The sequence below is a fragment of the Aspergillus lentulus genome (assembly GCF_001445615.1).
Source record: "Aspergillus lentulus DNA, contig: Alt16, strain: IFM 54703, whole genome shotgun sequence".
Classification (NCBI taxonomy): Eukaryota; Fungi; Ascomycota; class Eurotiomycetes; order Eurotiales; family Aspergillaceae; genus Aspergillus; species Aspergillus lentulus.
The window spans coordinates 3,762,258-3,787,704 of record NW_028322113.1 but is presented as its reverse complement, the minus strand read 5'-3'; the positions used below and the strand labels follow the sequence as shown (position 1 = coordinate 3,787,704).

General features: G+C 51.6%; 8 protein-coding genes across 8 annotated transcripts; 6 read left to right on the top strand and 2 right to left on the bottom strand.

Moving 5' to 3' along the window:
* Positions 1-555: 555 nt before the first annotated feature.
* ALT_8688 (3-oxoacid CoA-transferase) lies at positions 556-2,236 on the top strand (the record flags this gene model as incomplete). The annotated part of the gene is made up of 4 exons (XM_033557833.1): positions 556-820; positions 888-1,082; positions 1,131-1,517; positions 1,569-2,236. The coding sequence occupies 4 exons, from the start codon at positions 556-558 to the stop codon at positions 2,234-2,236; spliced, it is 1,515 nt and encodes a 504-aa protein (XP_033413724.1).
* A 4,519-nt stretch (positions 2,237-6,755) lies between these two features.
* ALT_8687 (FG-GAP repeat domain-containing protein) lies at positions 6,756-7,682 on the top strand (the record flags this gene model as incomplete). Its single annotated transcript, XM_033557834.1, has 1 exon — positions 6,756-7,682. One exon carries the CDS (start codon positions 6,756-6,758, stop codon positions 7,680-7,682), a length of 927 nt encoding a protein of 308 aa, XP_033413725.1.
* Positions 7,683-8,144: 462 nt separating this feature from the next.
* ALT_8686 (MOSC domain-containing protein) lies at positions 8,145-8,762 on the top strand (the record flags this gene model as incomplete). The annotated part of the gene is made up of 1 exon (XM_033557835.2): positions 8,145-8,762. The coding sequence occupies one exon, from the start codon at positions 8,145-8,147 to the stop codon at positions 8,760-8,762; it is 618 nt and encodes a 205-aa protein (XP_033413726.2).
* Positions 8,763-10,268: 1,506 nt separating this feature from the next.
* Positions 10,269-11,418, top strand: ALT_8685 (isocitrate/isopropylmalate dehydrogenase family protein; the record flags this gene model as incomplete). The annotated part of the gene is made up of 2 exons (XM_033557837.2): positions 10,269-10,521; positions 10,577-11,418. 2 exons carry the CDS (start codon positions 10,269-10,271, stop codon positions 11,416-11,418), a joined length of 1,095 nt encoding a protein of 364 aa, XP_033413728.2.
* Positions 11,419-11,941: 523 nt separating this feature from the next.
* Positions 11,942-13,386, top strand: ALT_8684 (putative aspartate aminotransferase; the record flags this gene model as incomplete). The annotated part of the gene is made up of 3 exons (XM_033557838.2): positions 11,942-13,105; positions 13,162-13,267; positions 13,322-13,386. The coding sequence occupies 3 exons, from the start codon at positions 11,942-11,944 to the stop codon at positions 13,384-13,386; spliced, it is 1,335 nt and encodes a 444-aa protein (XP_033413729.1).
* A 1,334-nt stretch (positions 13,387-14,720) lies between these two features.
* ALT_8683 (transcription factor domain-containing protein) lies at positions 14,721-16,877 on the top strand (the record flags this gene model as incomplete). Its single annotated transcript, XM_033557839.2, has 2 exons — positions 14,721-16,330; positions 16,388-16,877. 2 exons carry the CDS (start codon positions 14,721-14,723, stop codon positions 16,875-16,877), a joined length of 2,100 nt encoding a protein of 699 aa, XP_033413730.2.
* Positions 16,878-17,551: 674 nt separating this feature from the next.
* On the bottom strand, positions 17,552-19,939 carry pab1 (polyadenylate-binding protein; the record flags this gene model as incomplete). The annotated part of the gene is made up of 3 exons (XM_033557840.2): positions 17,552-17,708; positions 17,767-18,395; positions 18,470-19,939. 3 exons carry the CDS (start codon positions 19,937-19,939, stop codon positions 17,552-17,554), a joined length of 2,256 nt encoding a protein of 751 aa, XP_033413731.2.
* A 1,223-nt stretch (positions 19,940-21,162) lies between these two features.
* Positions 21,163-25,127, bottom strand: ALT_8681 (HECT-type E3 ubiquitin-protein ligase; the record flags this gene model as incomplete). Its single annotated transcript, XM_033557841.2, has 3 exons — positions 21,163-21,834; positions 21,899-25,076; positions 25,123-25,127. 3 exons carry the CDS (start codon positions 25,125-25,127, stop codon positions 21,163-21,165), a joined length of 3,855 nt encoding a protein of 1,284 aa, XP_033413732.2.
* Between the last annotated feature and the right edge of the window lie 320 nt (positions 25,128-25,447).

Below are 25,447 nucleotides of genomic sequence, written 5' to 3'. Positions count from 1 at the left end.
TGTTCTCTTTTGAAAGAAACCTCTGCTTTGACTTCATTTACATCTATGAATTCAAGAGAAAATAATCATTCTCATAGCTCCAATTGAAGACCCCGTCGCCCCGCAGATGGGATGAAACCCTTTCCCACATTCGGAGAATACTCCCATTGATACCTGTAAATTACCGTTGCCAGTATTACGCAGTCGGTACGATCGGAGTGAGACCGGCTTCGGAAGGCGGCAAAACAGTACTACTGCCATACTAGTAGTAGTACTGACAGGCGGATAATCGCTTTGTCGGCAGGTTTGGCGTCATCTGCTAGCCGATGCTTTACTCTCTCTCTCTATGTCTGTTCTCCAATAGTCCATAATCCTCAGGTAATCATCTAATAAATATGCGTACGGAACATACCGATCAGCTTCCCCAGTTGCCCCAGAGCCGGCGGCGTTTCTTTTTCGTCGTCGGCTTCTGTTCTTTCCCCGTCTTTTCTCTTATTTCTCTCCCCTCCCTTCCTTTAACTTCTCTCCATTCCTCAGTTTGACTCATTCAATTGAGCAACTGATCCAGGTCCGATCATGTCGCGACCTCTTCCTGCAGTGTTCCGCCCCATCTTGGGGCGGCGGAATTTCTCAATCTCCGCCAACAAGAGAGCCATCGATAAAGTATGCGCGTCGGCTCAGGAAGCCATCAAGGACATGAAGGGCTCGTCTACAGTGCTGTGTGGTGGTTTTGGTTTCTCCGGTGTCGCCAACACCCTGATCAATGCTGTGCGTGATCGTCCCGATATCAAGGATTTGACTGTCGTCTCCAACAATGCTGGAATGCCTGGTGCTGGTTTGGGTAAGTTATATTATTTGCCATCAGGTGAAGCAATTGGCTAGGGAAACGATGGCGCTGACATTCCCAGGCCAACTCCTCGAGTCTGGTCAGATTACTAAAATGATTGCTTCGTTCATCGGTGAAAACAAGGTCTTTGAAAAGATGTACCTCAACGGCGACCTCGCTCTGGAACTTACCCCTCAAGGCACTATTGCTGAAAAGTGTGCGGCTGGTGCAGCTGGTGTTCCTGCTTTCTACACTCCCGCGGCTTATGGAACAATTGGTAGGTTTGCTCTGCATCACGGCTTCAGGTACGCAGCTGACGATACAGTCCAAACTGGTGAACTCCCCGTTCGTTACAACAAAGATGGCACCGTCAAGGAATACTCGAAACCCAAGGAAGTCCGGCAGTTCAACGGCAAGAACTATCTCCTGGAAGAATCCATTTTTGGTGATTACGCTTTGATCCGTGTCCACAAGGCCGACAAGCTCGGTAACTGCCAGTTCCGCAAGGCTATGAACAACTTCAACGAAGCCATGGCTAAGAACGCCAAGTACACTATCGTCGAGGCCGATCACATTGTCGAGGTTGGCGAGCTGTCTCCCGAGGAAATCCACCTGCAAGGCATCTACGTCAACAAGGTCATCCAGAGTACGGAAAAGACCATGATCGAGAAGCTCACCTTCGCCAAGGATCCCAGCGAGATGCTCCAGGCTGGTATGCATGATTCTAACATCTGATGCTATAGCTCCCTGCTGACTGCTCCAGGATCGGGCGAGGCTACCGCTCGCCGCGAACGCATCGTCAAGCGTGCTGCCAAGGAATTGAAGGACGGCATGTACGTCAACCTCGGTATCGGTATCCCCCTGATCGCCCCCGCCTACCTCCCCGAAGGCGTCGAAGTCGTCCTACAGGCCGAGAACGGCATCCTGGGACTGGGCCCTTACCCCAAGCCTGGCGAAGAGGATCCCGATCTGATCAACCCGGGCAAGGAAACCGTCACCCTGAGCTCCGGCGCCTCCGTCTTCGGCTCCCATGAGAGTTTCGGTATGATCCGCGCTGGCCGCATTGATCTCACCATGCTCGGCGCCCTTCAGGTCAGCCAGTACGGTGACCTGGCGAACTTCATGCTCCCCGGTAAGGTCAAGGGTGTCGGCGGCGCCATGGACCTCGTCGCCAACCCCGAGAAGACCAAGGTGGTTGTCACCATGGAACACACCGATAAGAAAGGCAACCCCAAGATATTGGCCGAGTGCACCTTCCCTCTCACCGGTCCCCGCTGTGTGTGGAAAATCATCACCGATCTGGCCGTCTTCGATGTCTGCCCAACGGAAGGTCTGACCCTGGCTGAGACCGCCGAGGGCGTGACCGTCGACGAGATCCGCAGCAAGACTGCCGCTCCGTTCAAGGTCGCTGAGAACCTGGGAACGTTTTAAATGACGCATGCATGATTTCATTACCTGTAATCTAGAATTTATATCCATAGAGTTTGAATGTCAGGAAACTTGTCTCATCTTGTGCATGTGTAGTATGACCAAGTGTCAAAAGATAACGGTGCATTACAATATATAGCCTGGTACATATGACCGCAAATGTGGAGATTCCATTAAATACCAGTAGACTAAAAAGGTGTCCGGACGACGTCCTCCTTGCATACCCACGAGATATCCAACTTTCGCCCCGAAGAGAACCAACCGGACCTCGTTTTAGATAGTAAATGCAGGGTCATTAATGGCTTCAACAATATCATACTAGTCGGATTTATGAAGCAAGGACTTCCAATCGGGGCCGCCGTAACAAGCCCGCCGACCTTTTATCGCTGACCTGAAGGAGCACTTTGATCAAAGCTTCAAGTGGCGTAAATGCGCAGCACACTGAACTGCTTTTGCGTCACCTCGGAGGCTGACATGAACATCTCTGCGGCTGAACGAAGGCTTCAGTGATAGTTAGCTGTGAGTTTCTTTCGTCATTCACGGCCCGGATACTTACCTGCGCCTCTGTCATCTCGAGGTACTCTGCAATATCGTCTGGTACCTCCGAGATAGCTAGTGTCTATGAAGAACCGGTCCCACCCAACTGTCGGCCTTTGGATTGCTGATTTACGTGCTGGTAATCGATTCATCGGCTATCTACCTGTCCCTTGAAGTCTGACACAGCTGTTTCAAAAAGATAGGCCTGCTGTGCTGCCAAATTGATGAGTTAGCTCCTAGCTCTCTCATGTATCTCTTTGCTTTAGAGCTCTTGATGTCTCCAGACCCTGCATAGTTATCCAGTCGGCTAACGAGTAAGTGCAGGAGAGCCAAAGGAGGGCAGTAGCCTCGAGTCCAGTCACCATCTTGCCAGGAGGGATCGCTAATAGCAGTGACAATGTTTCAAGACTTGCTCAGCTGCGCCGGACCGCTCGCAATAATCTTTGCCTGTGATTCCATGTTGCGATCTATGAGCCTGCTGTATGTTTGCGAAGCCAATGATAAGTTCGAGGAGATCATCCACGAGCTTCGACGTGCGTCCGACTCTCTGGCACACTCATTCATATCCCCGTATCCGCTGGGCGTGGATTAGTTCGGGCAGCCAGCACCAGGGCTTTCAGCAAATCATGGAACTGGGCAGCCAACTGTGGCAGGGCCTTGACCACATTGTTGCATTCAATCCATCTCGAGATGGACTGATGTTATATCGATAATGAAAGTTCGGAGTAAGGTGATCCCATCAACGATCGGCAACGATGCAACTACTCGCAACTTGCAGTAAAAGAAGATTTGCCAAGGGATGGATCATCAAGGCTTTGGCTACGAAACATCTCGCGCGATGAAGCGCGAATGCAGTATAGGATTTTAATAATTAAATATTAGAAAAAGATTGAAGATTTCAATGTATAATAATATCGCGAGCATCTGATTTCAGTCAGGTCGTCGAGGCAGACGGAGTCGAGATATTCGTAGCTATGCTTGGATATATGTCCAAGACGAAGCCGAACGGATCAACTGGAGAGATCGCATAGTGAACTAGACAAGAACCGATAAAGACGAAATAGAGAAGAAGTAAAATGCTGCTGAAAAGAGTAAAGACAGTATTACTATCACATAGTGAATTGCATCAGATATACTGAAAGATACAGTTTTGAATGAACCTCAGAGAAAAGGAAGAAGTATCTGAAGAAAGATTCAATTTCAGATAAATGCCCATTCTGACAAGCATCGTGGGCTTATTTATCTCTGTGATTCATCCCATATAGGTCTGGACACGGCGAGAAGGAAAAGATTCTTTTGCGCATCCTGGCAGACGCCCTGTAATGTCGACCAGGGTCGCTGCATCTCCACGGCTCAAACAGGAAGACATGAAGCTATCCGAGACAGTTCTTGCATTATGTTTCGGGAAGCCGGCGAGCAACAGGGTAGATCTTTTATACTATCATGTAGGTACTCTGCAAGAACAACTTGTACCGAGAATATTAGTGCACTTTGTTTGTTTGTCATGCAGCTGCTCAATGTCTATTAGCAGGCATGTTCGTTGTCGCCCAAATCTGGAGGAATCATTTAGACGGTAGCTTGAGGTTCTCCATGTCAGATAAGCAATATAGTGAGGAGGAACAAATTTATTGGTAATATTCTTCAATAGAGGTATCGATACAATCATCCCAGAACAAAATGATGGCCTTTCTGCTCTTCAATACCATCGTGAGCTACCTTATGTGTGGGAGAAAACACAGGGGCCCAATGGCCGAATGTTTCTCTTTGTTCATGATCTGCTTAGCGCGTTCTCCATGTGGAATCGAACTGCTTGCCCAACAGGTCAGTAGAGCCCGCAGAAAATGGTACGTACCTGCGTATCTAAAGGATGTATCCACTCCTAGCATATCACCCATAAACATCACCTTCCGAGGCAGATACACGACTATCCAGCCAAAAGAGGTGGATACTAAGCCATCTAACACTGTCAGAGCCGAAGCACCGGCTGAGAGGGGTAACTTGACGCATAAGGAAGGAGAAAGCAGAGAAGCTTCTCAGCGTGATTGCTGATATCAAACTGTCGGATTGACCCAATCAAAATGAGCGAGCCTCAAGGCCCAGTACTGCAGCTTCCTGATGGTGTTGATGCTCAAAAGCCACTTGACCTCTTTAGTCTTTTCTTTACTGAGGAGAAGTTTGACGACGATTGCAAGAAACACCAACACCTACGCCGAGATCAAGCGCGTCTCGCTTCCCGACCAGGCTCGGCCTTGAGCCCCTACGGATGGGAATGAGATAAGAGTTTTTGTTGGGGCACTCATCTATATGGGGATCTGGAAGGAACAAGCCACGCGCTGCATCCAGTACGTCAATATATGAGTCTTACGCGATCCCAGCAGCTCAAACGATACTTGCAAATATCACCGCATGCGCCGGACCCTCCGGAAAATGAGCCTCGAGGTGAGGCCGAACGCGATATCGAAGCTCTGTGGGGGAAGCTTGAGCCACTGATTTCAGAATTCCGATCTGCCTCTGAGAGATATCGCCAGCCCTCAAGGAATTATCGCAATTGATCAGTTAATCATACCACGCTCTGGACGATCAATTCACACGTACAAAATGCAAGGTCATCCGCGATATGTTGATATTGCAGATCAGCTTCGCACAAGCTATAAAGCTCCTCATCAGCTTTGTGCTTGGTGGCCACTTTCTTATGGATGCAGCTGTGGGCAATGCCTGGCAATTCAGCAGTATACATGCACAGCAGTCAAAACAACGGAAACCTACGCAGCTTCAATTCCGCCAGCAGCTTTTCCGGGCTTTATTCCGGTATCGAAGCGTACCAACATATCAGCCCAAGCGCAAGGCTGCATGTGTCCATCTCCCAGATAGCCGATTGGATAGCTCTCTTGAGCATGAGGTGGAGCAGATAGACAAGCAGACAAGGTGTACTTGGTGTCTCCATATAAACTATAGGCGGCAGCGAAATCCCGTCTGTCTACCGATATTGCGGGCCAGCCTCCCTCAGTGGAATTGTAAGGCCTGCAAGGTGCCTCTCTGCCCGCCTCATTCAAGACGTACTTGCTGGAAGGATTTCCATAGTTGGGTTGAGTGAAAGTTGAGTGGGACCTTGTCATGGCCAATTCGGCTCCATAGTTCATTGTCCCGAAAGGTTTAGCCCAATACGACGATGGCAAGTATTGCCGATTCGTGGGAGTGAGTGTCAAGGGTGCTCATTCTCAGCCCAATCTTCTGTAACCTCTCATTTCTGAAGGAATCAATTTCAAGAAAGGGGCAGTATTGGGAAGAACTGCACTGCAGAACTGTCACTCCGCAGATCCTGTTGTGCGACTGTAGCTCAGGTCCTGTCAACCATGAGCATTGCTTCATAATCGACTGCGATTGCAAACTCTCCGATTACAGTCAAGATGCTTGAAGCTCAAATCGCATCATCCATCAGTAGCCGATCATGGGATAAGACGTTCTCGGCCGCTTGAATGTCAGTTTAATCTGAATATGAACCAACCCCTGTCCAAGGTTACATCACAAAAGTACTGTACATCCTCCCTGCTTCCTCAAGCGCATGGCATGATTTCTGCAGTACCACATCGGAGTCGCCCTTCGTCAAATATGAAGAACATGCACACCAAACCGGCAACCTGAAGCGATTGACATTTACCAGCATCAATGTCGAGAACTCAGCCAGCCTCCTCGCTTTGGCATGACGCCTCAAGCTGCCGCTCCGCAGCAACCTCACCTCGAGCCAGGCTAGCAATCTGAACAGCAGAACAACCTCGCTAGAATCCAATGTCCAGACCATACTATGTCTCAGCCACGGCGGGGGACCGAAATATCCTTGCTCGAGACAGCTGAACAGCAGCTGAAGAAACATCCCAACTAGTGATGCCTCCGTCCTGTGCAATGAACAACCTATAAATACGGCTCAGTCGCTCGCAATTATGGCTTAGATCAAATCACTACAGCACAGCAACAGACTACCTTCGTCATGCAGACCAATCCCCTTTTGTTGAAAGCCATCTGGCATCTCGTTCTTCCGCTGCTGGCTACCTCGGCCACAGCAGCCCCATACCAAACCCGCATCCTCGAGACTGGGACCACCTTTGGCTCTCCAGACCCCTACGGCCCTTGGTCCTTGACTCCCTCCTTCGCCAACAAACCTGGTCCAGACTTGGGCTACATCAAAACCAGCAACACCGGCACCGGCAAGGTGGAAGTCCACCTCGCCTCCAGAGCCTCCAACTACCAGACCCGCACGCTGGAGCTTGGCACGACTTTCTGGCCCGAAGACAATGGCGTCTGGCAGCTGATTGACGCCGACGGTGATGGCCGTGATGATCTCGTGTACATCAAGACCCGCAACACAGGCACCGGCCGAGTCGAAGTGCACATTGCCTCGGCGGCGTCCAACTTTCAGACCCGCATCAAGGAAGTCGGCACGACTTTCTTGCCTGAAGATAACGGAACCTGGCAGATGGCCGATTTTGACGGCGATGGCATCCTCGACCTGATCTATATCAAGACCCGGAATACCGGAACTGGACGGGTCGAGGTGCATGTCGCCTCTGGCGCATCGAACTACCAGACTCGCGTCCAGGAAGTCGGCACAACCTTCTACCCCGAGGACAATGGAGTGTGGCAAATGATTGATTTCAATCGAGATAGGAAGCTGGACCTGGTCTATATCAAGACTAGGAACACGGGAACTGGCCGTGTGGAGGTTCATGTCGCGTCTGGGGCGTCGACATATCAGACCCGTGTCCAGGAGGTCGGCACCACGTTCTATCCCGAGGACAACGGGTTCTGGCAGATGATTGATTTCAATAAGGATGGGGTGCTGGATTTGGCGTTCGTCAAGACGCAGAATACAGGGACCGGACGGATTGAGGTTCACGTTGCAACTGGCAGGAATTGAGCACCTGTATCTAGGTGCGCCACATCCTCTACATCATCATTAACTCGCCTCTCAAGCACCACCAATCTAACTCATATTCATATTCATATCCGTAAACTAAAACCTTATTCAAATGCCCATCGAGAACAACGCGGACGCCCGCCCTTCCCTCCTTCACAACCACGATCTCCACCCTGCACCAACCCTAAGACTTACGCCTTCGGATCAACACTGTAAGCCATCTCCCCAATAATCCACCTATACGTCGCGTAGTCACTTGTGAGCGCTAGAAGAAATTGTATTCGTGGATAGTTCTGCACATCAATCTTAGATCGAGGGTCATATGCAAGATGAGTTGGCATGGCATGGCATGGCGGGGTCTCCAGAGTAGATATCCTCAACAATCCGCATGTACTCACGAGCATCAGCATCAAGCATCATCACATACATAGTATCCAAGTGAACACTACCTGATACTGCAAAATGTCCACCACAGCAACATCAACCTCAACCTCAACAAAAACCACCCTCCTCACCCCCCGTATCCTCTCCGTCTCCAAATCCTCCTCGCACACCATCGCCAAAACCCCCGTCCCATCCATCACCCTCATCCCCAACCACGGCGTCGACGGCGACTGCCACGCAGGCCAAACCACCCAGCACCGCGCCCAGGCGCAAGCGCAGCGCACCCCCAATCTCAGACAGGTACATCTCGTCCCCGTCGAGACACTCCGCGAACTCTCGGGGAGACTTTCTGCTGCTGCAAAGCCACTCTCGGCTGGCGAGATCGGCGAGAATATCACCACTGAAGGGGTGGAGCTATCGACGCTCCCGCTCGGGACGGAGGTGCACTTCCTCGGTGGAGACGGTAAAGAGGAGGCTATTGTTGTGTTGACGGGTGTTCGGGTGCCGGGGCCGGGGATGGATAAGTGTCGGGCTGGACTGAGGGATGTGTGTGTGGTAAGGGATGGGAGTCGGGTTGTCAAAAGGTTGGCTGGGGTGATGGGGACGGTTAAGAAGGGGGGGATGCTTAGGCCGGGGATGGGGATTAGGATTGTGAAGCCGGCGGGTGCGAGTGTGCGGCCCTTGCCTGTTGTGTAGTGTGTAGTGTGTAGTGTGAGCAGGGAATGCTAGCTGGTTTTCGTACGGTGTCTCTTGCTCGAGTCTGCTTTGTACGTCGCCGTAAGTCCTTTCTTAATGCGTATGTGCGTTCGAAGTGGACTTGACGTAGGATTACTCTAGTGCAGTGTATGTGCCCCGGCATTCCTGTAGCATCTTTCATGGCACACGTCCGAATTAAAAGGATCAAGTATCTACCAGAGAAATTGTCGCTGGAAAGCTACCGAGGGCGCTTCACTCCAGAGGCTTGGTCCCGGGGGCGTCCCAGCGTGTAAGGGCTGAGTATCTTCTGACCGGGTACGCTCCAATGAGGGTATATAGATGGATCCGCTTGCTGTTGGCGATTTTCTCAACTCATTAAACGAGTCGTAACCTTTCTTCCATGCCAACAGTTGATTAATGCCCTTACTGTGGTCCGCTTGAGTGGATTTCAGTCCCAGTTCGCATGCACTTGTAGCCTGTTCAAAATGAGGTACAGGGTGCTCTGTTTGCTGACTCTCCGGCGCTGGACCATTTTCGTCAGGTTCGACTTCCGGTTGTGCAGAAACGTCGGTGCGTCTCGACGGCGAGGTCACAGTGGGGTCAGCCACTCTTGTTTCTGCCAAACAATCTTGCTGCCACTTTCGAAGATCACGAGCCGTGCGCAATGGATATCGTCTCCAATATTGAGCGTCGTTCTTCGCGGAACGCAAAAAGGGTGACTGGTCCCGTTCAAGAGCAGTCGATAACTGCTTGTCAGTCATGTGAGCCAGCAATCTCAACAGTATCTGTTCCGTCTCATGCAGACGATGTTCGAGCGCTTCAATATATCCCTTTGCGGGTCCTCTGGCTTGGTGAGACTTGTACGTCTACCTTCAGGACTGGAAACGAACCGTTTGAGCTGTTCAGGCCAGTCACACTGCCGATGGGATTGGATGCATTGAGTACATATCGGCCTTGGCAGTCAGTGAGCCTGCCTTGAAATCATTAGGACAGCTTACTTGTTGCCGCTGCACTGCAGTTCTGTCAGCGAGAGGATATCAGTGAACGAGGAGGCACTCACTTTCTGCTTACGGGACCGGCAGGAATTACAGGCCACTGTGATCCGAGATGGTTTGGAACCTTTGCTGCTTTTACTGGAAGACATGTTCACAATATAATATTTCTACTGATTTGGTAAAATATTGAGGAACCCGATCTCTTGACTGAATGGATGATGCCCTTCCATCCTAATCGGGACAAGCGCGGGATTATCTACAGGCTAAAGGTTTAACCGACGGTTCTCTCCAACAACAGCAGCCGGTAACCCAGTAATACGATGGAAACATCACCATCTCTGGGAAACGTAACTGCAAGGGTGAAACTTCAGGCGCATTACGCTCATCCCTTTCGACCGAAACCTACCCTGTCTTCTGAAGGCATGACATCGGTATATATAGAGGGTGCGGGCCTGTTGGCTCCCCAGCACTCCCTTCACTTCGAACATATTCACGGAAGAATAAAAGCAAAATGGCATCTATAGTTCCAACTACCTACCGTGTCGCGTCCATTCCAGGAGATGGTATTGGGCCGGAAGTCGTTGAAGCGACGATCCAGGTCGTTAAGAAGCTTTGCCAAAAGTTACAAACATTCGACATCGACTTCACTCACATCCCATGGGGCACGCAATACTACAAGGCATATGGTCGGTATGCATCAGAAGACTGTCTGGACACACTGCGACGGTTTGATGCAGTATTGTTCGGCGCCGTAGGCGCTCCAGGTATGATTGTCCTTGCTGATCGACTTTGGCCAACCAACAATTGACGGCGGCGTAGATGTTCCTGACCACATCTCGCTTTGGGGTCTTTTGTTGGCAATTCGAGGACCTCTACAGTTGTACGCCAATGTCCGCCCGGTACGCACCTTCCCTGGCACAAAATGTCCGCTTAATACCGCGATAAACGGCATCGACTGGGTTCTCGTACGCGAAAACTCAGAGGGCGAATATTCTGGCCAGGGCGGGCGCAGTCACGTCGGCCAGCTGTGGGAAGCTGCAACGGAGGTTGCCATATTCACACGGGCTGGAATCGAGAGAATCATGAGATTTGCATTCGAAACAGCACGCTCAAGACCGCGTCGTCACTTGACAGTCGTCACTAAAAGCAACTCGATGCGCAACGGCATGGTCTTGTGGGATCAAGTGGCCGCAGAGGTCGCCGGGGATTTTCCTGATGTCACCTGGGACAAGATGCTAGTGGATGCTATGACGATCCGCATGGTGGCCAAACCCGACTCCCTGGACACTATCGTCGGAACCAACCTGCACATGGACATTCTGTCAGACTTGGCTGCCGCACTGGCAGGATCAATTGGAGTCGCTCCCTCTAGCAATCTAGACCCAACAAGGAAGAATCCGTCCTTGTTTGAGCCTGTGCATGGAAGCGCTTTCGACATCACTGGCAAGGGTGTAGCCAATCCTGTAGCCACGTTCTGGTCGGCTGCAGAGATGCTTTCTTGGCTAGGCGAGAAGGACGCTGCAAAGCAGTTGATGGGATGTGTTGAACGGGTGTGCGCTGCTGGAGTTCTGACTCCAGATCTTGGAGGGACCGCAAATACTCAAGGGGTTGTAGAAGCGGTATGCGCAGAAATTGAGGGCTTGGTTCTGCGACATGATTGATCTTATCTGGATATACTCCTTACTCCTAGAACTTTCTTTTCGATAAAGTTCAACGATGCAGACACTCGACCACGGCTCATTGGGAGTAGCTCTAGTCAACCCGCATCACGCGCCTACTTTCCTTGACCTCCCCAGAGCAGCTAAGAGCTTTCTTTCTTTTCTTCTCATCGCAATTATTCCATGGTCTTCCATTCCGTTGTCGTAGTTTTGCCGTTCAAGTTGTCGGCTGCTAGCGGTTGGCGGCGGGTATCTTTTCCGAACGACGTCAACCTCCGACGATAAACGGCATTTACGGCATTCTTTTCCACTGGGACCATCGGATTCTTCACAATAGCCGTTGTATGACCGCTGTCTCTCGTTCGGATTGGCCCTTGAAGCTGGCCCACGGTATCGCAATGTGTTCATCTCTACCGTGATGGGTCAAATAGCAGCTCTCCGCCGCTGCTTAAATACCGTCGTTATGCTGAGATCCGGACTAGGATAGACTGACCCTTCACCCCTATACAGCAGATCTACCTTCACAATGGCTCCAGCCCAGATAGACGAGGGTCTTCGACACACTGCCATTACAAGTGATGCAACCTATGTCAAGTCTGTCGCCAAGTCAACGCCATCTCGATTCTCCTCCCTGTCCGTGCCGCCTGTCGATGAGCCGTTCACACTTCAAGCCGAATATCTCAGTGACAGTCACCCTGACAAAGTCAATCTAGGCATCGGCGTATATCGCACAGAGGATGGTGATCCATGGCCCCTGAGCGTGGTGGAACAGGCCGAGGCACAGCTCTTCCATGCGAACAACGTCGCCAGACACGAGTACCTGACCATCCAGGGCGACCTCAAGTTCTTAGCTCTAGCTCGCGACCTGGTCTTTGGGTTTGGAAAGTCCGCTGGTAACGAGCAGACCGCAGCACAAGACCGGATTGCCTCAATTCAGACGATCTCGGGGACAGGCGCAAACAGATTAGGCGCGGATTTTCTCGCGCGCACCATCAGGCCTTCTTGCGTTTGGATTCCGGATCCCACCTGGGCCAACCACTACACGATTTGGGAGCTCGTCGGGGTTGAGGTCCGGACGTATCCATACTATGACCACAAGGGTAAATGCTTCGATTATGAACGCACAACGCGGCTGCTCTCCGCGCAAGCGAAGAAGGGCGATGTCGTGATCCTTCACGCCTGCGCACATAATCCCACCGGCGCTGATCCCAGCAAGGAACAGTGGCGTAAACTCGCCGTGCTCTGCCAGCAAAAAGGTCTGGTGCCATTCTTTGACCTGGCGTACCAGGGGTTCGCATCAGGGAGCCTCGACGAGGATGCATGGGCCATCAGACACTTCATGAATTGCAAGCCCGAACTGGAGTTCTGTGTTGCGCAGTCCTTTTCCAAAAACTTCGGTCTCTATGGGCAGCGCACTGGCGCCCTGCATGTGGTGACGAGTTCGAGCTCGGGGACTTTGCCGCAGGTTGTGTTGGCCAATCTTTCTCATCTTGTTCGTGGAGAGTACTCCATGGCTCCCCGAGGCGGATCCGAGATTGTCAGGACCGTCCTCAGCGATGAGGGTTTGAGACAGCAATGGTATGAAGACCTGAAGCACATGAGCGGGCGGATCAAACAGATGCGCCAGGCATTATATGATGAGTTGATCCGTCTGGGCACACCAGGCACATGGAACCATGTTCTGGAACAGGTAGGCGTTATTTCGTCCTGAGATTCAGGGTTGAGTTTATTCGCTGACAAAATTAGATTGGCATGTTCACGTACACCGGGTTGACCGAGACTCAAGTGCTCGAGATTCGACGACGACATCACGTCTATATGATGAGATCAGGACGGATCTCCATGGCTGGCTGTAAGTGCCCGTCTCCCTTGCTAGAATCTCTCGCAACACTGACGGTCCCAATAGTGAACAGGAAAAACGTCCGCTACGTCGCCAAAGCGATTGATGATATTGTACGAACCGTGGCATGACCTTTCCTACATTTTCAATGGCTATCTTCATCTTGATACCTGTATATATGTAACTCTGGCGGTATATATACTTTGACATTTGGCAAGATAGAACAATGTGATTAGTTCGGAGTAATGTGTGTCTCCTTGAGACTATTCCCAATGCCCGGTAACTTCACTGACTCAATCTTATTAACAGTCAGTCTCTTAACATGGTAACTTAATGATGCCACTCCATCACAGCATTCACTATCCACGATGTACTGTGACGCACCTTTGCCCCTCTGCTTTTCCATGCAGACCCTTTCAACATCCATAGATTATCATACTCAAAAGTCCCCTTACTCGAAGATGTGATACTCCCCGGTGGTTTAAGTTAGAATACACAGGAGGTTTCACCCGCAGCAATAAGTCTAGGAAAGTAGCAAGACTGCTTTAGCTATCACACGAAACATCATCCATGAAGAATGGCCTCGCTCTTAAGCGCTGCTGTTGACGACTCGGTCGAGACAGAGGATTCCAGTGAGAAACATGCGCAGTTATCCGACCTAACATCTTTTCTTTCTATAGCCGCCAGGCGGGTATAAAAACATCGTTGATCTCGAAGAGCATGGATATGATCCAGTTTGGACGAGCCGGGGATATCCCCCCTAAAATTGCTGAGTACTTTGAGGAAGATGGAACTGCAGGTAGGCATCTTAGCTGTGAGGTAATAACAGGAACTTATACCTAACTCTCATTTATCATTGAAGCCTACAGAGAAGTGATAGGTGCCATTAAAAACCTATTCTGGATTGGCCGTTACGATAACGGGTTTGGACCTGGGTTGTATACTTTTAACGACTTCTCATACACACACACATATGCCCTCTGCTCTGGTGCATCATGCTCTTCAAGACCCCGATATTCAGGGTGTCAAAGTCTGGAAACCAAGCCTTGATCAATGGAAGCAGTTGGTACCAACATGGACACTCTCAGATCTGTCCGTCCCTGATGAGCACAGGGATGCAGATCTTGCCATGTCCTCCCTGCTGTGTTGACCCTACTGTGCTATCATCTTACTAGCTAGAGATGGTTTGTCTGGACACCTTATTGGCTGACTGGTTTGATGTATGACAATCAGAAATAGAGATCCTTCACCTTTTTTCATCATCCAAGACCTGCAAGAGGCGTACAAGAATCGACCGTTATGTGATGACTAAGCAAGCGTTGTTGGAGAGAAAGAAACTAAACTGGCGAGGAAGAGCAGTCAACCTTTGCTTGTCCATCAACTGAGCAGCCTCGTAGTCTGTTCTGAACTGTTGATTCAGGCAAAGCCTATCTAGGACTGGTCAAGGCACCATGTTCCCGTCAGGATGGACTCTTCGGATCTCACCTCTGGCCCGTCGGAGATTGGTTCCCTGACAGCGCACTCGAACGAAGAGAGCCAGTTCGTTGGCAGTTCCAGCGGTGTCTTTTTCATCAATACCGTTCGACGTGCATTCTCCAAGGACTTCGATTCGTCTAAAATAAGTTTGCCTCTGCCGGAAGACACGCTTGTGGGCAGCGACGAGTCGCATGCTGATCAGTCCCCGGCGACCGCCCGCTCTCAGTCCGTGTCTGGGCCGTCTGCCTCTCTTTCTAAGTGGCAGTATGATTTGGAAATCGCTCATGAGCTCGGCAAGGCCCCGCCGCTGGACATGGCGAGGGAGCTTATGATGGTCTACTTCAAAGTGTGGCATCCCCTGTTCCCCTTTCTACATGGCCCCAGCTTCCTGCGGGCGATGGAGTTGCTTTACTCAGACTCGCACGGGACTGAAGGACAGAATTATGGGGATATCCCGTCTACATCTCCCGACCACAGGAACGCGCGCTGGACGACAATCTTTCAGTGCGTGTTCAACCTCGCAAGCCATCTTCGACCCGATCTGACCCTTCCGCCGGAATCCCGAATCAAGTCCCCGGGGAGCATGCATTCCTTGCTCGCGATCCTAACGCTGAGGCAGGATCTCCCCTCTCTGCAGGCTCTTCTCGCGGCACAGTTGTATCTGGTAGCCAAGATGTCTCTTCGGACGGCGTCAACGGTAGGCGGCTGTATTCTGCGGTCTATGCTGCACGCGGGTCTCCATCGGTGCCCGTTTCGCTACAAAGAGCTTTCTAGTCATGACCGGCAGTTGCGCAAAAGGATTTTCTGGTGCGCGTATGCTATCGACCGCTACCTGAGCCAGGCTCTGGGCTTGCCTCTAGGTATACAGGATTCGGACGTTGATGTCTGCGCTCCAGGAGCCCGTGAGGTGCATTCGCCCGGTTTGCACAAGGTCCGGGACACGAGTGAGGGCTCTACGCCGCGTTTTGCTACAGGCAGTCCCGGAAAGGGCACACCGGCTCCATCCACAGCTGCACAGATTGAGCTCACCAACCCCCAACATCCCCCACAACACCGAAACTCCAGCGGCATCATAGACTCCAGTGAACACGAACAACATCAGAGAGAAATAGCGTTCATGAGCTACGTCGAATCCGGAAAACTGACCGGCCGCGCGCTAGAGCTCTTCCACAAGTCCATCCTCGTCCGCTCCGTTCGCCGCAGCTCCGTCCTCATCCTCGTCACAGACGTGCACAAATGGTGGAACAGCCTTCCCCCAGCCCTCCAAGGCAGCCCCGCCAGCATCAACGACTCCACATCCCCACGATCACAGGATGACGAACCCTTCCACTTCGGCCCCTTCTTCACAGTCCTCTACCACCACCTCATCCTCCTCATCAACCGTCCCTCTCTCTCCCTTACCCCCTCAACGCCCGAGTTCCACTCCGGCCTGCAAACCTGCATCGGCGCCGCAAGAGGCATCCTCTCCGCACTCCGCGCCCAGATCGACGCAAACCAGGCCCTCTTCTGGCCGGGCTTCCTCTCCGCAGCCTGGATGGCAGGCCTGGTCCTCGCCTTTGCCTGCCAGCTGGAACAGTACGTCTGGTCTAAGGGGTCTCTGTAAGTTCCCCGGCTGATCCTACAAAATGAGAAATCGAACTAATATCGTTCTAACAGCGAAATAAACGACTGCCTCACCTTCCTCCGAATCATGTCCGCGCACTGGGAGACAGCAAAACACTGCCATCGAGCATTGAGCCTCCTCGCCGAGAACATCCGGCAGTCCTTTACCTCTTCACAGCAGCCTCGAAGCTCAACGTCCACGTTGACCTCGAATCAGAACCCGAACATCAATCACTCCTCACACGAGGAACACGCAATCGCAAACCCAACCAAGAGACGAAAACTTTCCTCCCATGATTCCTCGGTTCCTCTTGCGAGTGCCACTGTTAGTGCGGAGTCGATAGGCGGAGGAGATCTAGGTCCCCTGAATGCACCCGAGTCGGGAGATGTGCCACTGCAGAATGAGCTCAATACGATCATTCCGACTACCGACACGGATTATCTCGGCCTACCTGATTTTGACCTGAACACGGTGGATTTGCTTCAGGGAGCGAACTTTGACTATCTACTTGATATGTTCGGGCAGCAGTATCCAAGTTTTTGAAATCTACCTATCATCTAGTTTGTCTCCTGTGCTCATACTTTTCAGACGATGTGACTTGGAACGTAGAATACGCATTACATGTAGCATGCTAATCCTACTCTACGATATCGAGAGGAGCCAAATCCCGTGAGGAAGTCATAAGTCTATATTACACTCGTGTCAAATAAGAAAGATACGAGAGTAGCCATGTTAATCGGGATAGGAAGAGAAAAGACGTCACAACTTCCTCCCTTCAACAGCAACTGAAAAACCCATGGTGTCCGAACAGACTTTTCCTCCGACCCGAGCACGGCTGAAAATCCAATTTGTCTTTGCCATCTGCTGAAATGAAACAAGACCGGCTCCAGCAGCAGCCATTGCCGGCTCTTAAACAAGACAGACGAAGCACGTGTAGCTACGGGATCCGGCAAAACAGCATGTCGATCGCAACACAGGCACGTGACACCACCAGCAAAAAAACTTTTCGAAACAGGAGGGATATCAGGACCGGGAGGGAAAAAAGAAAAGGTAAAAAAAAAAAGTTTCGAAGGTAAAAAGGAAATAAGAGGAGGTGTAGGAATAGAGGGAGATTCGTTAATTGGAGAAAAGAGAAAGGTAGGTCATCAAAAATAGACGTGAATCAAAATCTCAGAGTTGGGAGGACCAGCTCAGCATCAGATACCAAGACACGTAGTCTACGACTTGTTCTCTTCCGTAGCAGTCTCAGCGGCATCCTCCTTGGGCTTGGCAGACTCAGCAGGAGCCTCGCCCTCACCCTTGTTCTTCATGTACTCGTCGTAAACGCTAAGGGCCTCGTCGACCTTGGCGCGAAGGGCTTCTTCATCCTCGAGACTAGAGAAGACGTTAGCATGCGTTCGGACGAAACTGACTTGAAAAAGAGAAAACTTACAGGCCAAGCAATTCAGTGTTGTCCATCTCCAGAAGCATACCAGTGATCTTGCCAGCCAACTCGGGCTGCTGAGCTTGAATCTTGGGGTACAGAGCCTCACCCAGCATCTGCTTCTGCTGAGGAGGGGGGACAGCATTGAGAGTCTGGGCAGTGAGACCACCAGTGGCGGGAGCCTCCTCGCGACCGGCGGCGGGAGGAGCAGCGGCGGGCTGACCGCGACCACCCTGAGGACGAGGGCCTCCCTGGACGGGGGCGCCACCACGGCCCTGTCCGTAACCGGGACCACGCATACCCTGACCCATGGGCATTCCGGGCACCTGACCACGGCCACCAGCACCACGTCCGAACTGTACCTGAGCCATCTGAGGGTAACCCATACCGTTAGGAATGCCACCGGGGCCCTGCATGGCGCCCATGGGGATGCCTTGGAAGTTGGGAGGAATCTGCTGGTTGGGGCCCATGCCACGTCCACCCTGCTGACCAGGGAAGGGACCGGGGTACTGGCCGGGGCGTCCACCGGGGATGCCCATCACCATACCGGGCTGGGGAGCGAAAGGCATGCCACCGCGCTGACCAGCGGGGATGAAGCCCTGCTGACCGGGACCGTAGAAGACAGCGGGCTGCATGTACTGAATTTAGAGTTAGCAACTGTGTTCCATTCTACGAGCGAACGTCCAATAACGCGAAAATCAGGGATACATACCGGCTGGGGCATACCAGCGGCAGCAGCGGCCTGCTGCTGACGGATGGTGTTGCGGGCCTGGATGCTAGCCTCCAGCTGGCTTCTGCGGACATCCTTGCGCTGGGCAAGAGCCACATACAGAGGCTTGCCGTTGACCATTCTCTGGTTCATCTCAGTGACAGCCTTGGAGGCCTCATCGGGGCTGCTGAAGCAGACGAAACCGAAGCCCTTGCTCTTTCCAAGGATCTTCTTCTCGGTCTTCTTGGGCTCCTCCTCAGACTCCTTCGGCTTCTCCTCGGTCTTCTCCTCACCTTCCTTCTCGTTCTCCTTGTTCTCCTCCTTCTCCTTCTCGGACTCGGAGCTCTCGCCGGGGGTGACGGTGTCACGCATGACCTTGGCGGAGGTGATGGTGCCGAAGGGGCTGAAGAGCTCGCGCAGCTTCTCGTCGTCAACATCATCAGTGAGGTTCTTCACATAGAGGTTGACACCCTGGTACTTGGAGGCCTTCTCCAGGCGAGCGGCCTCGTACTGCTTGCGCAGCTCCTCCTCACGCTCGTGCTTCTTCTGGGCACGGCCAACGTAGAGCTTCTGGCCCTTGATCTCCTTGTCGTTCATCTCGTCGACGGCGGCCTGCGCGCTCTCGTGGGTGGCGAAGTTCACGAAACCGAAACCACGGCTCTTACCCTCCTGGTCGCGGCTCAGAGTGGCGGAGGTGATCTCACCGAACTTCTCGAACATCTTGCGGAACTCTTCATCGGTGACTTCCTGGTCAATGTTCTTGATGTAGACGTTGGTGAAGTTGGCCTTCATCTCCTCGAACTTGCTCTGACGGTCCTTCTTGGAGATGTGGTGGCCGACGAAGACCTTCTTGTCGTTCAGCAGCATGCCGTTGACATGCTTGATCGCGTTGTTGGCGGCCTCGGCGGTCTCGTAGTGGACGAAACCATATCCCTTGGAGTTACCAAACTCATCCTGAGCGACCTTGCAGCTCAGAATGTTTCCGAAGGCGGCAAAGGTGTCGTGGAGAGCCTTGTTGTCAATCGCAGCGTCCAGGTTCTTGATGAAGACGTTGCCCTGGCCAGTCTTGCGCAGAGCGGGGTCACGCTGGGACCACATGATACGGCAGGGCTTGCCCTTGATCAGAGTGTAGTTCAGATCCTCGAGGGCGCGCTCGCCATCGGCGGTGTTGTTGTAGTTAACGTAGGCATATCCGAGAGAGCGTCTGGTAACGGCGTCACGGCAGACACGGATGGAGGCAACCTGGCCAATGGAGGAGAAGAGCTCGTAGAGCATAGCCTCGGTGACAGAGGGATCGAGTTCACCGACATAGAGGGAAGCAGAGTGGGGTTGGTTGGCGCTGGGAGTAGCGGAGGGAGAGGCGCTCTCAACAGCGGTCACCTCAGGAGCGCTGGTGGCAGCCGGGTTGGTGGCCTCGGGGGTGCCGTTGACAGTGTTGTCAGCGGCGGGGGTGGTAGAGACTTCGGCAGACATTTTGATTTTCTTTTTCTAAAGCAAATAAAAAGTAGACTGTTAGCGAGCAATAACACTAGGATGTGATCAGAGCCAGAAGTGTGAAGAAAGAGACGAAGGATGATGGAGGCGAAAAGCTTGGAAGCTCTCGGCCTCGGTCTGAACCAATCAATGGACGATGACAGTAACAACGTCCAGCAGTCTGAGATTCACACAGAGACAATGGCAGAAAGCCAATCCAAGTGTTATCACCAAGCACACAAGGGTGTGCGATTTGTGTGCGCTGGAGGAGCAGAGCACAGTGACTTGCGTCAAGCAACCGGACAAATATCACGAGCTCGTAGGAATGCCAAGGATTTAAATGCAAGACACAGTCAAAACGTACAGTGTATATGAAATCGTCTAGCGAGATCGAGAGGTGTTTGATGGAGATGGACGAGGTGAAGTGACGCGACCACGAGGGATGAAGAAAAGGCGGCGGACGAGGAAATTCTTCCACACACAAGAGACAATGGGTGGAAAAGAGTTCGACTTGAGATAGTCAACCTTTTTTTTATACGATTTTCCGGGTTTTTTTTAGGAGTTTTTTATTTTCCCTCTTTCGATGGATTCGAAAAAGAAGAAAGTAAAGGACCTTTTTTTTTAAGAGAAGAAGAAGAAAGAAGAAGAGTTGCTGGTGATGACAGCAGAAAAGGTGAAATGAGAGAGGAGGGGAGAAAAGAGAGAAAAAGGGAAAGAGCGAAAGACAGAGGGCAAAAAAAGTGGATTATTGGTGACGAACTTTTTTTTTCCTTTCTGTCTTTTTTCCTTTGAATATTGGCGTTGAATTTTTTTTCCTTCTGGAAAATTCAAAGCTAGAAAGCTACGCTAGTCTACTTACAGTAATCTACCCTCGCCGCTCCAAGGGTCTGGCTCGAGCGGCAACTATGGTAAGAGACGACCATGTACACAACAAAAGAGACGAAGGGGTTAGGGTTGTTGAAGCACGTCCCATGAGTCTAAAAAAGAGTAAAGGCTGTTATTGACATCAAATGGGGGAGCGTATCGACGAAGAGGTCGATCCCGAACACCCATGAGGGACGGAGGCCCATCAAAGAAATAACACAACACAGATAAAGCACTAATGACGCCTCAGTTATGCAACCCAGAACATTAATGTTTTGATATTCTCAAGCACTCCTCTATGGCGAAACAAGCAATGGCAATCATCAGCCAACCATATATCACTGCAAAGATACCCAACCTCAGCTGAGGTCAAAGCCAGCTCCCGAGTTAATGGCATAAAGCAGCTTCTCCCGCAGAACCTTAGCATTTGTATACCGTGGCAGCTTGAGCAGATTCACGCAGGTACTAGTGCTGGGCAATCGGTCCTGGTCTTCACTGGAGTCGCGGATGCTGAATCGCGGGTTGAGATGGCTGAACCCTAGCAATGGAGCTCGAGGGGTCGACGTCACGAATCGCAGCACTTTCTGCCGTTCCTCGTTCGACATCTCCTCCATGACCTGCCAGAAAAGCTTGACGGTCGGATGCTCTTCCTTGTCGTCGCCGATGGTATACACCCCTCCGTAGAGTGTGTTGCGCCTCAGGTCCGCAACGTCTATATCTCCGGACTCCCCACTGACCAAGGTTTGCAACTCGGATTGATTGAACATCGATAGCCAAGACGGCTGAATGATGTGTCCCAGGCCTTGCAGGAATGCATTTGTCTGCAATGCAGGCTGTACCTGCAGACGATATCGAGCAATGTAAGAGATATAAACAAGGCGATTCTGGTTGGTCACTGGAATGTCAGATCCGTTGCTTTTCAGATCTCGGGTGACGGTGCGAGTGCCTCCGTTTGGAAGTGGTATGGTGTCTGTGACCGTGAAGTTCAACGCAAAATCTTCCACGTCCCCGGTGTAATTTTTGAGTTGCAGCTGTAGAGAAGAAGAGAATTAGCACAATGCCACCTGGCTCGAATGAAGGGATTAATCCACTGACCAATCCTTGGTACAATCCCTGGTCAAGATCCTTCAGGTCATTGAGATTTGCACGATACGCCGTTTCCCTCTGCGCTGATCCTGCGCCACCAGTCAAGGCCCATTTCAGAAGGAAGAAGGGCGCAAAGTTCACATCGACCAGTATCCCCTCGTACAAGCACTTTCCGATAATCCGACCCAGGAATTCATACCGTCTGAGTAGATCCCGGACTTGCTCATTCCATTCCGGGCTGTTCTCAACGAACCCGAGCTGCCGCAAAACTTCTCGTCGTTGCTCAACTGCGGCAGGGTTGGGATAGAGCAAGTGTTGATCGTTTTCCTCGAATAGTTTTGGCTCGCTTCCGGACTTGAAAGCCTCATTTGTAACACTCGTAAGGAATTCTTTGGTTACACCGCCACCGTCGATCCCGGCCTCCACGGTGTTGAACTTGTCAATGAAACTAATCTGAATCGGCTCCTTCAAACCTTCACCCAACTCGTAGAATTGGTCGAATGCGTCTTCAAATACGCTCTCCCGCCGAATATTTGCATGATGGCGACTCAAGATATCCTGCGCTGCGGGCCGGCCATCGATCATGCGACCCATGGACGCCTGAGCCACAGACATCCGCCATGCATCCGGGTCTATATATCCCTGTCTTCGGCGCATCTGATCCCGGTAGATGAATTCTCGAAAAATCTGTACTCGGGTCGCAAAGGGAATGAAGAAAGGCATGTTTCTTAGGATCTCGAGCCTAGGAGCAACAGCTTCAAGCTGCTTCCTGCGAGCAGCCTGTTGCTGGCGCCGCCTGAGGGCCTCAATACGGCGAGTCTGCTGAGCACGACCGGTCCCAATAAGATTCAGAGGCTCGTATTCGTCATCTCTCATCCAATCATTCTGATCCTCCTCCTCGTCGTCCTCATCTTGGAGTTGATGGCGATTCTCTTCTTCCGCTACAACGGCCGGTATGAAGCCTTCCATGTCGAAGCGGTTGGTCATCAACCAATGTCCATCAGGAAGGAACTTGCGTCTCGAATCGCGCTCATGGATCATTCTCAAAAGACCTGTTACAAGACCCTTGAAATAGTCGAGCGGAATTCCAGTAACACCTGGGAGACCCTTCTCCTTGTTCCGCATCTCAAGGTCCTTGACACTGGTGATAGCATCCGAAGACGGGACAGCACCAGTGAAGTAGCTTTGAATTCCTCCGGCCGTCTGAGGCGTCTCGCGTTCATTCAGGTCCGCCGAGTTCCAGTAGAGTGTGAACGCGAGATTCTTGAGAAAAACAGTCATGTCTTTGATGTCCTTCAGGGGTAGCGCGCTCTCCTTGGTCCACGAAACTCTCGAGTTTGACGAAGCTGTGAAGGAAGATTGGCTAGAAAAGAATTCTTCGTCATCCATCACTTTCAGAACAAAGGTGTAGAGCTCCAGAAAGAGCAGGATAATGGTCCATTCCTCGTCTCTCTCGGCTTGGGTCATTGACAGCCCAGACTCCCTAGACTCATCGGCCGGTTTCAATAAGGGAAGTACTTTGGTAGAGTCTTGGCTGATCTTGTCGAAGATCCTGCTAGATCGAGACGCATGCCAAAAGTATTTGATTGCGGGAATTCGAGAACCTTGACCTGTCCCTTGATCCCCGGATGTGGCCGACCCTAAATATAGCCACATACGAATGTCGTCTCCCCGGCGGGGAAACACTCTCAGGAGGGTGAGAGCATAGGTTGCCAGGATCTTTGCCTCTTTAGATGCGTCCGACTCGGAGTTGGCCAGGTCACCTTGAGAGAGATGCGTTGATTGGAGTTGCGACAAAAGTCCCGTAATCCTACTTTGGTTGACAAGGCTGGAGATTTGCTCTTTGACGAAGGGGTGCAATGGTGTCCCGTCCGTGTCATCATTGTCGATCATGTCATCTACCTCCAGTCGCCGCGAGAGATGCACGGCTGTGGAATTCAAAAGTTCTGATACGGTCTTCACGAACACCGGTTCCGCTGATTGCTGCCCAGCTTGGATCCCATTCGCATATTGGTGAAAGTATATGATGTATGCAAGTAGCCAGAGACGTGCGTCCAGATCCGTGACACTTTGAGGACGTTCTCGAAACCGGGACTGCAAAGGCCCCAAGGCAGAAAGCAACAGTTTGTAATTTATGTTACCCGCTAATTGATCGAGCGTTCCAAGATACGCCGACAGGTCTGGGATGGTGAGGTAACTCCTGGCAAACCATTCATAAGCAGTGAGAGTCTCGGAGGTGATGGGTCGCAGCAAAGCGAGGACGCTCTGAACGACGCTCCCCTGAGATACATGACATCGTCGGGATAACGATTCTATGTTCCTTGTGATCATTGCCATAACAGAATAATAGTCTTCAGCTAGCCGTGCCATCTGTTTAGGAATCAAGTTTGTGAGGAAGACCAGCAACCTGACAAGATGAGGAACCGCAAAATCAGGCACGATAGAAGACAAGGCCGAGCGTAATACCCGCAGTGTCGTCTTCGCAAGACGGCAGAGTGGAGTCGTCCATTCGCCTTCGGTCGCTATCGTAGGTACCTCATGCAGGGTCATCTGAAACGCATTGGCATAGTACACCAGACGGACAATGTCACTGGTATCCCATGGTTCCACAAACTGCACGAGAAGCCGCAACTGTGAAAGGCACTCGGCCACTGTTCCATATCTTAGGGATGGCTGCAAGAAAGCGTCAGGCTGCCTAGTCTTATCATCAAAAGGCAGAGACGACCCTGTCCTTTGCCTCTCAGCAGTATCCCATTCTGTCCGCCAGGTATTGTGAGTGAGCTTCCTGCTCCGGTAACCCCGCCATGTCCGCTGTATATTCCGTGTTGCTCCCAGACGCTCTCTCTCCTGCTGCCTCAGTAGCCGCTCCTGTTGTGCGATGGCAAGGGCATTCTGTGCGCTCGGTCCCTGAGGAGGATGCCGCCCGGAAGGGTAGGCAGCGAAAGGATTCGTATTACGAGCTCCGAGATTGACCTGCCGCGGACGGCGAGAGTTTCCGGTGAAAGACTGGAACATAACTATTGTCGCCTTGCAGGTCTCCTGATTCTGGCTAACAAGACCTGGTCGTCCAGGGATTGCGAGGTCACTGCAGGTGATGGATTTAAGACAGAAGTGACCCCATGCCTTTGCCCGAGCGATGCTGGGATTGTTGGAGAAATATGTCGAGTGAGATGGAGATGGCTCGGGGCTATGACATATACAGCTCAGCGGCCCGTCGTGTTAGGGACACGCACTACATGCCTGATCTGGAGCTCAATCAGCACTGCCAAGGCGGGCAAGATCTAATTGCCACGCATGAAAACATTCGCCGAAGGCTACCTCAGGAGATGATTTATCTTCAAATGAATTTCTAGATTGGAATAAGTAACGCTTCCTTAACCTACTGTACATATATCGAGTATCAATTTCCTTAGTACTTGTTGGTAACGTGGGTTGATTTTAAAATCTAGCTGGTATAACAATGAACCATAGACATGTCTTTTAAGATGCCAAAAACAAAATTGCGCCTTGAAGTAAACACCCAGGAAAATGCTGAATCGTCGACTACAGTAGCCACCG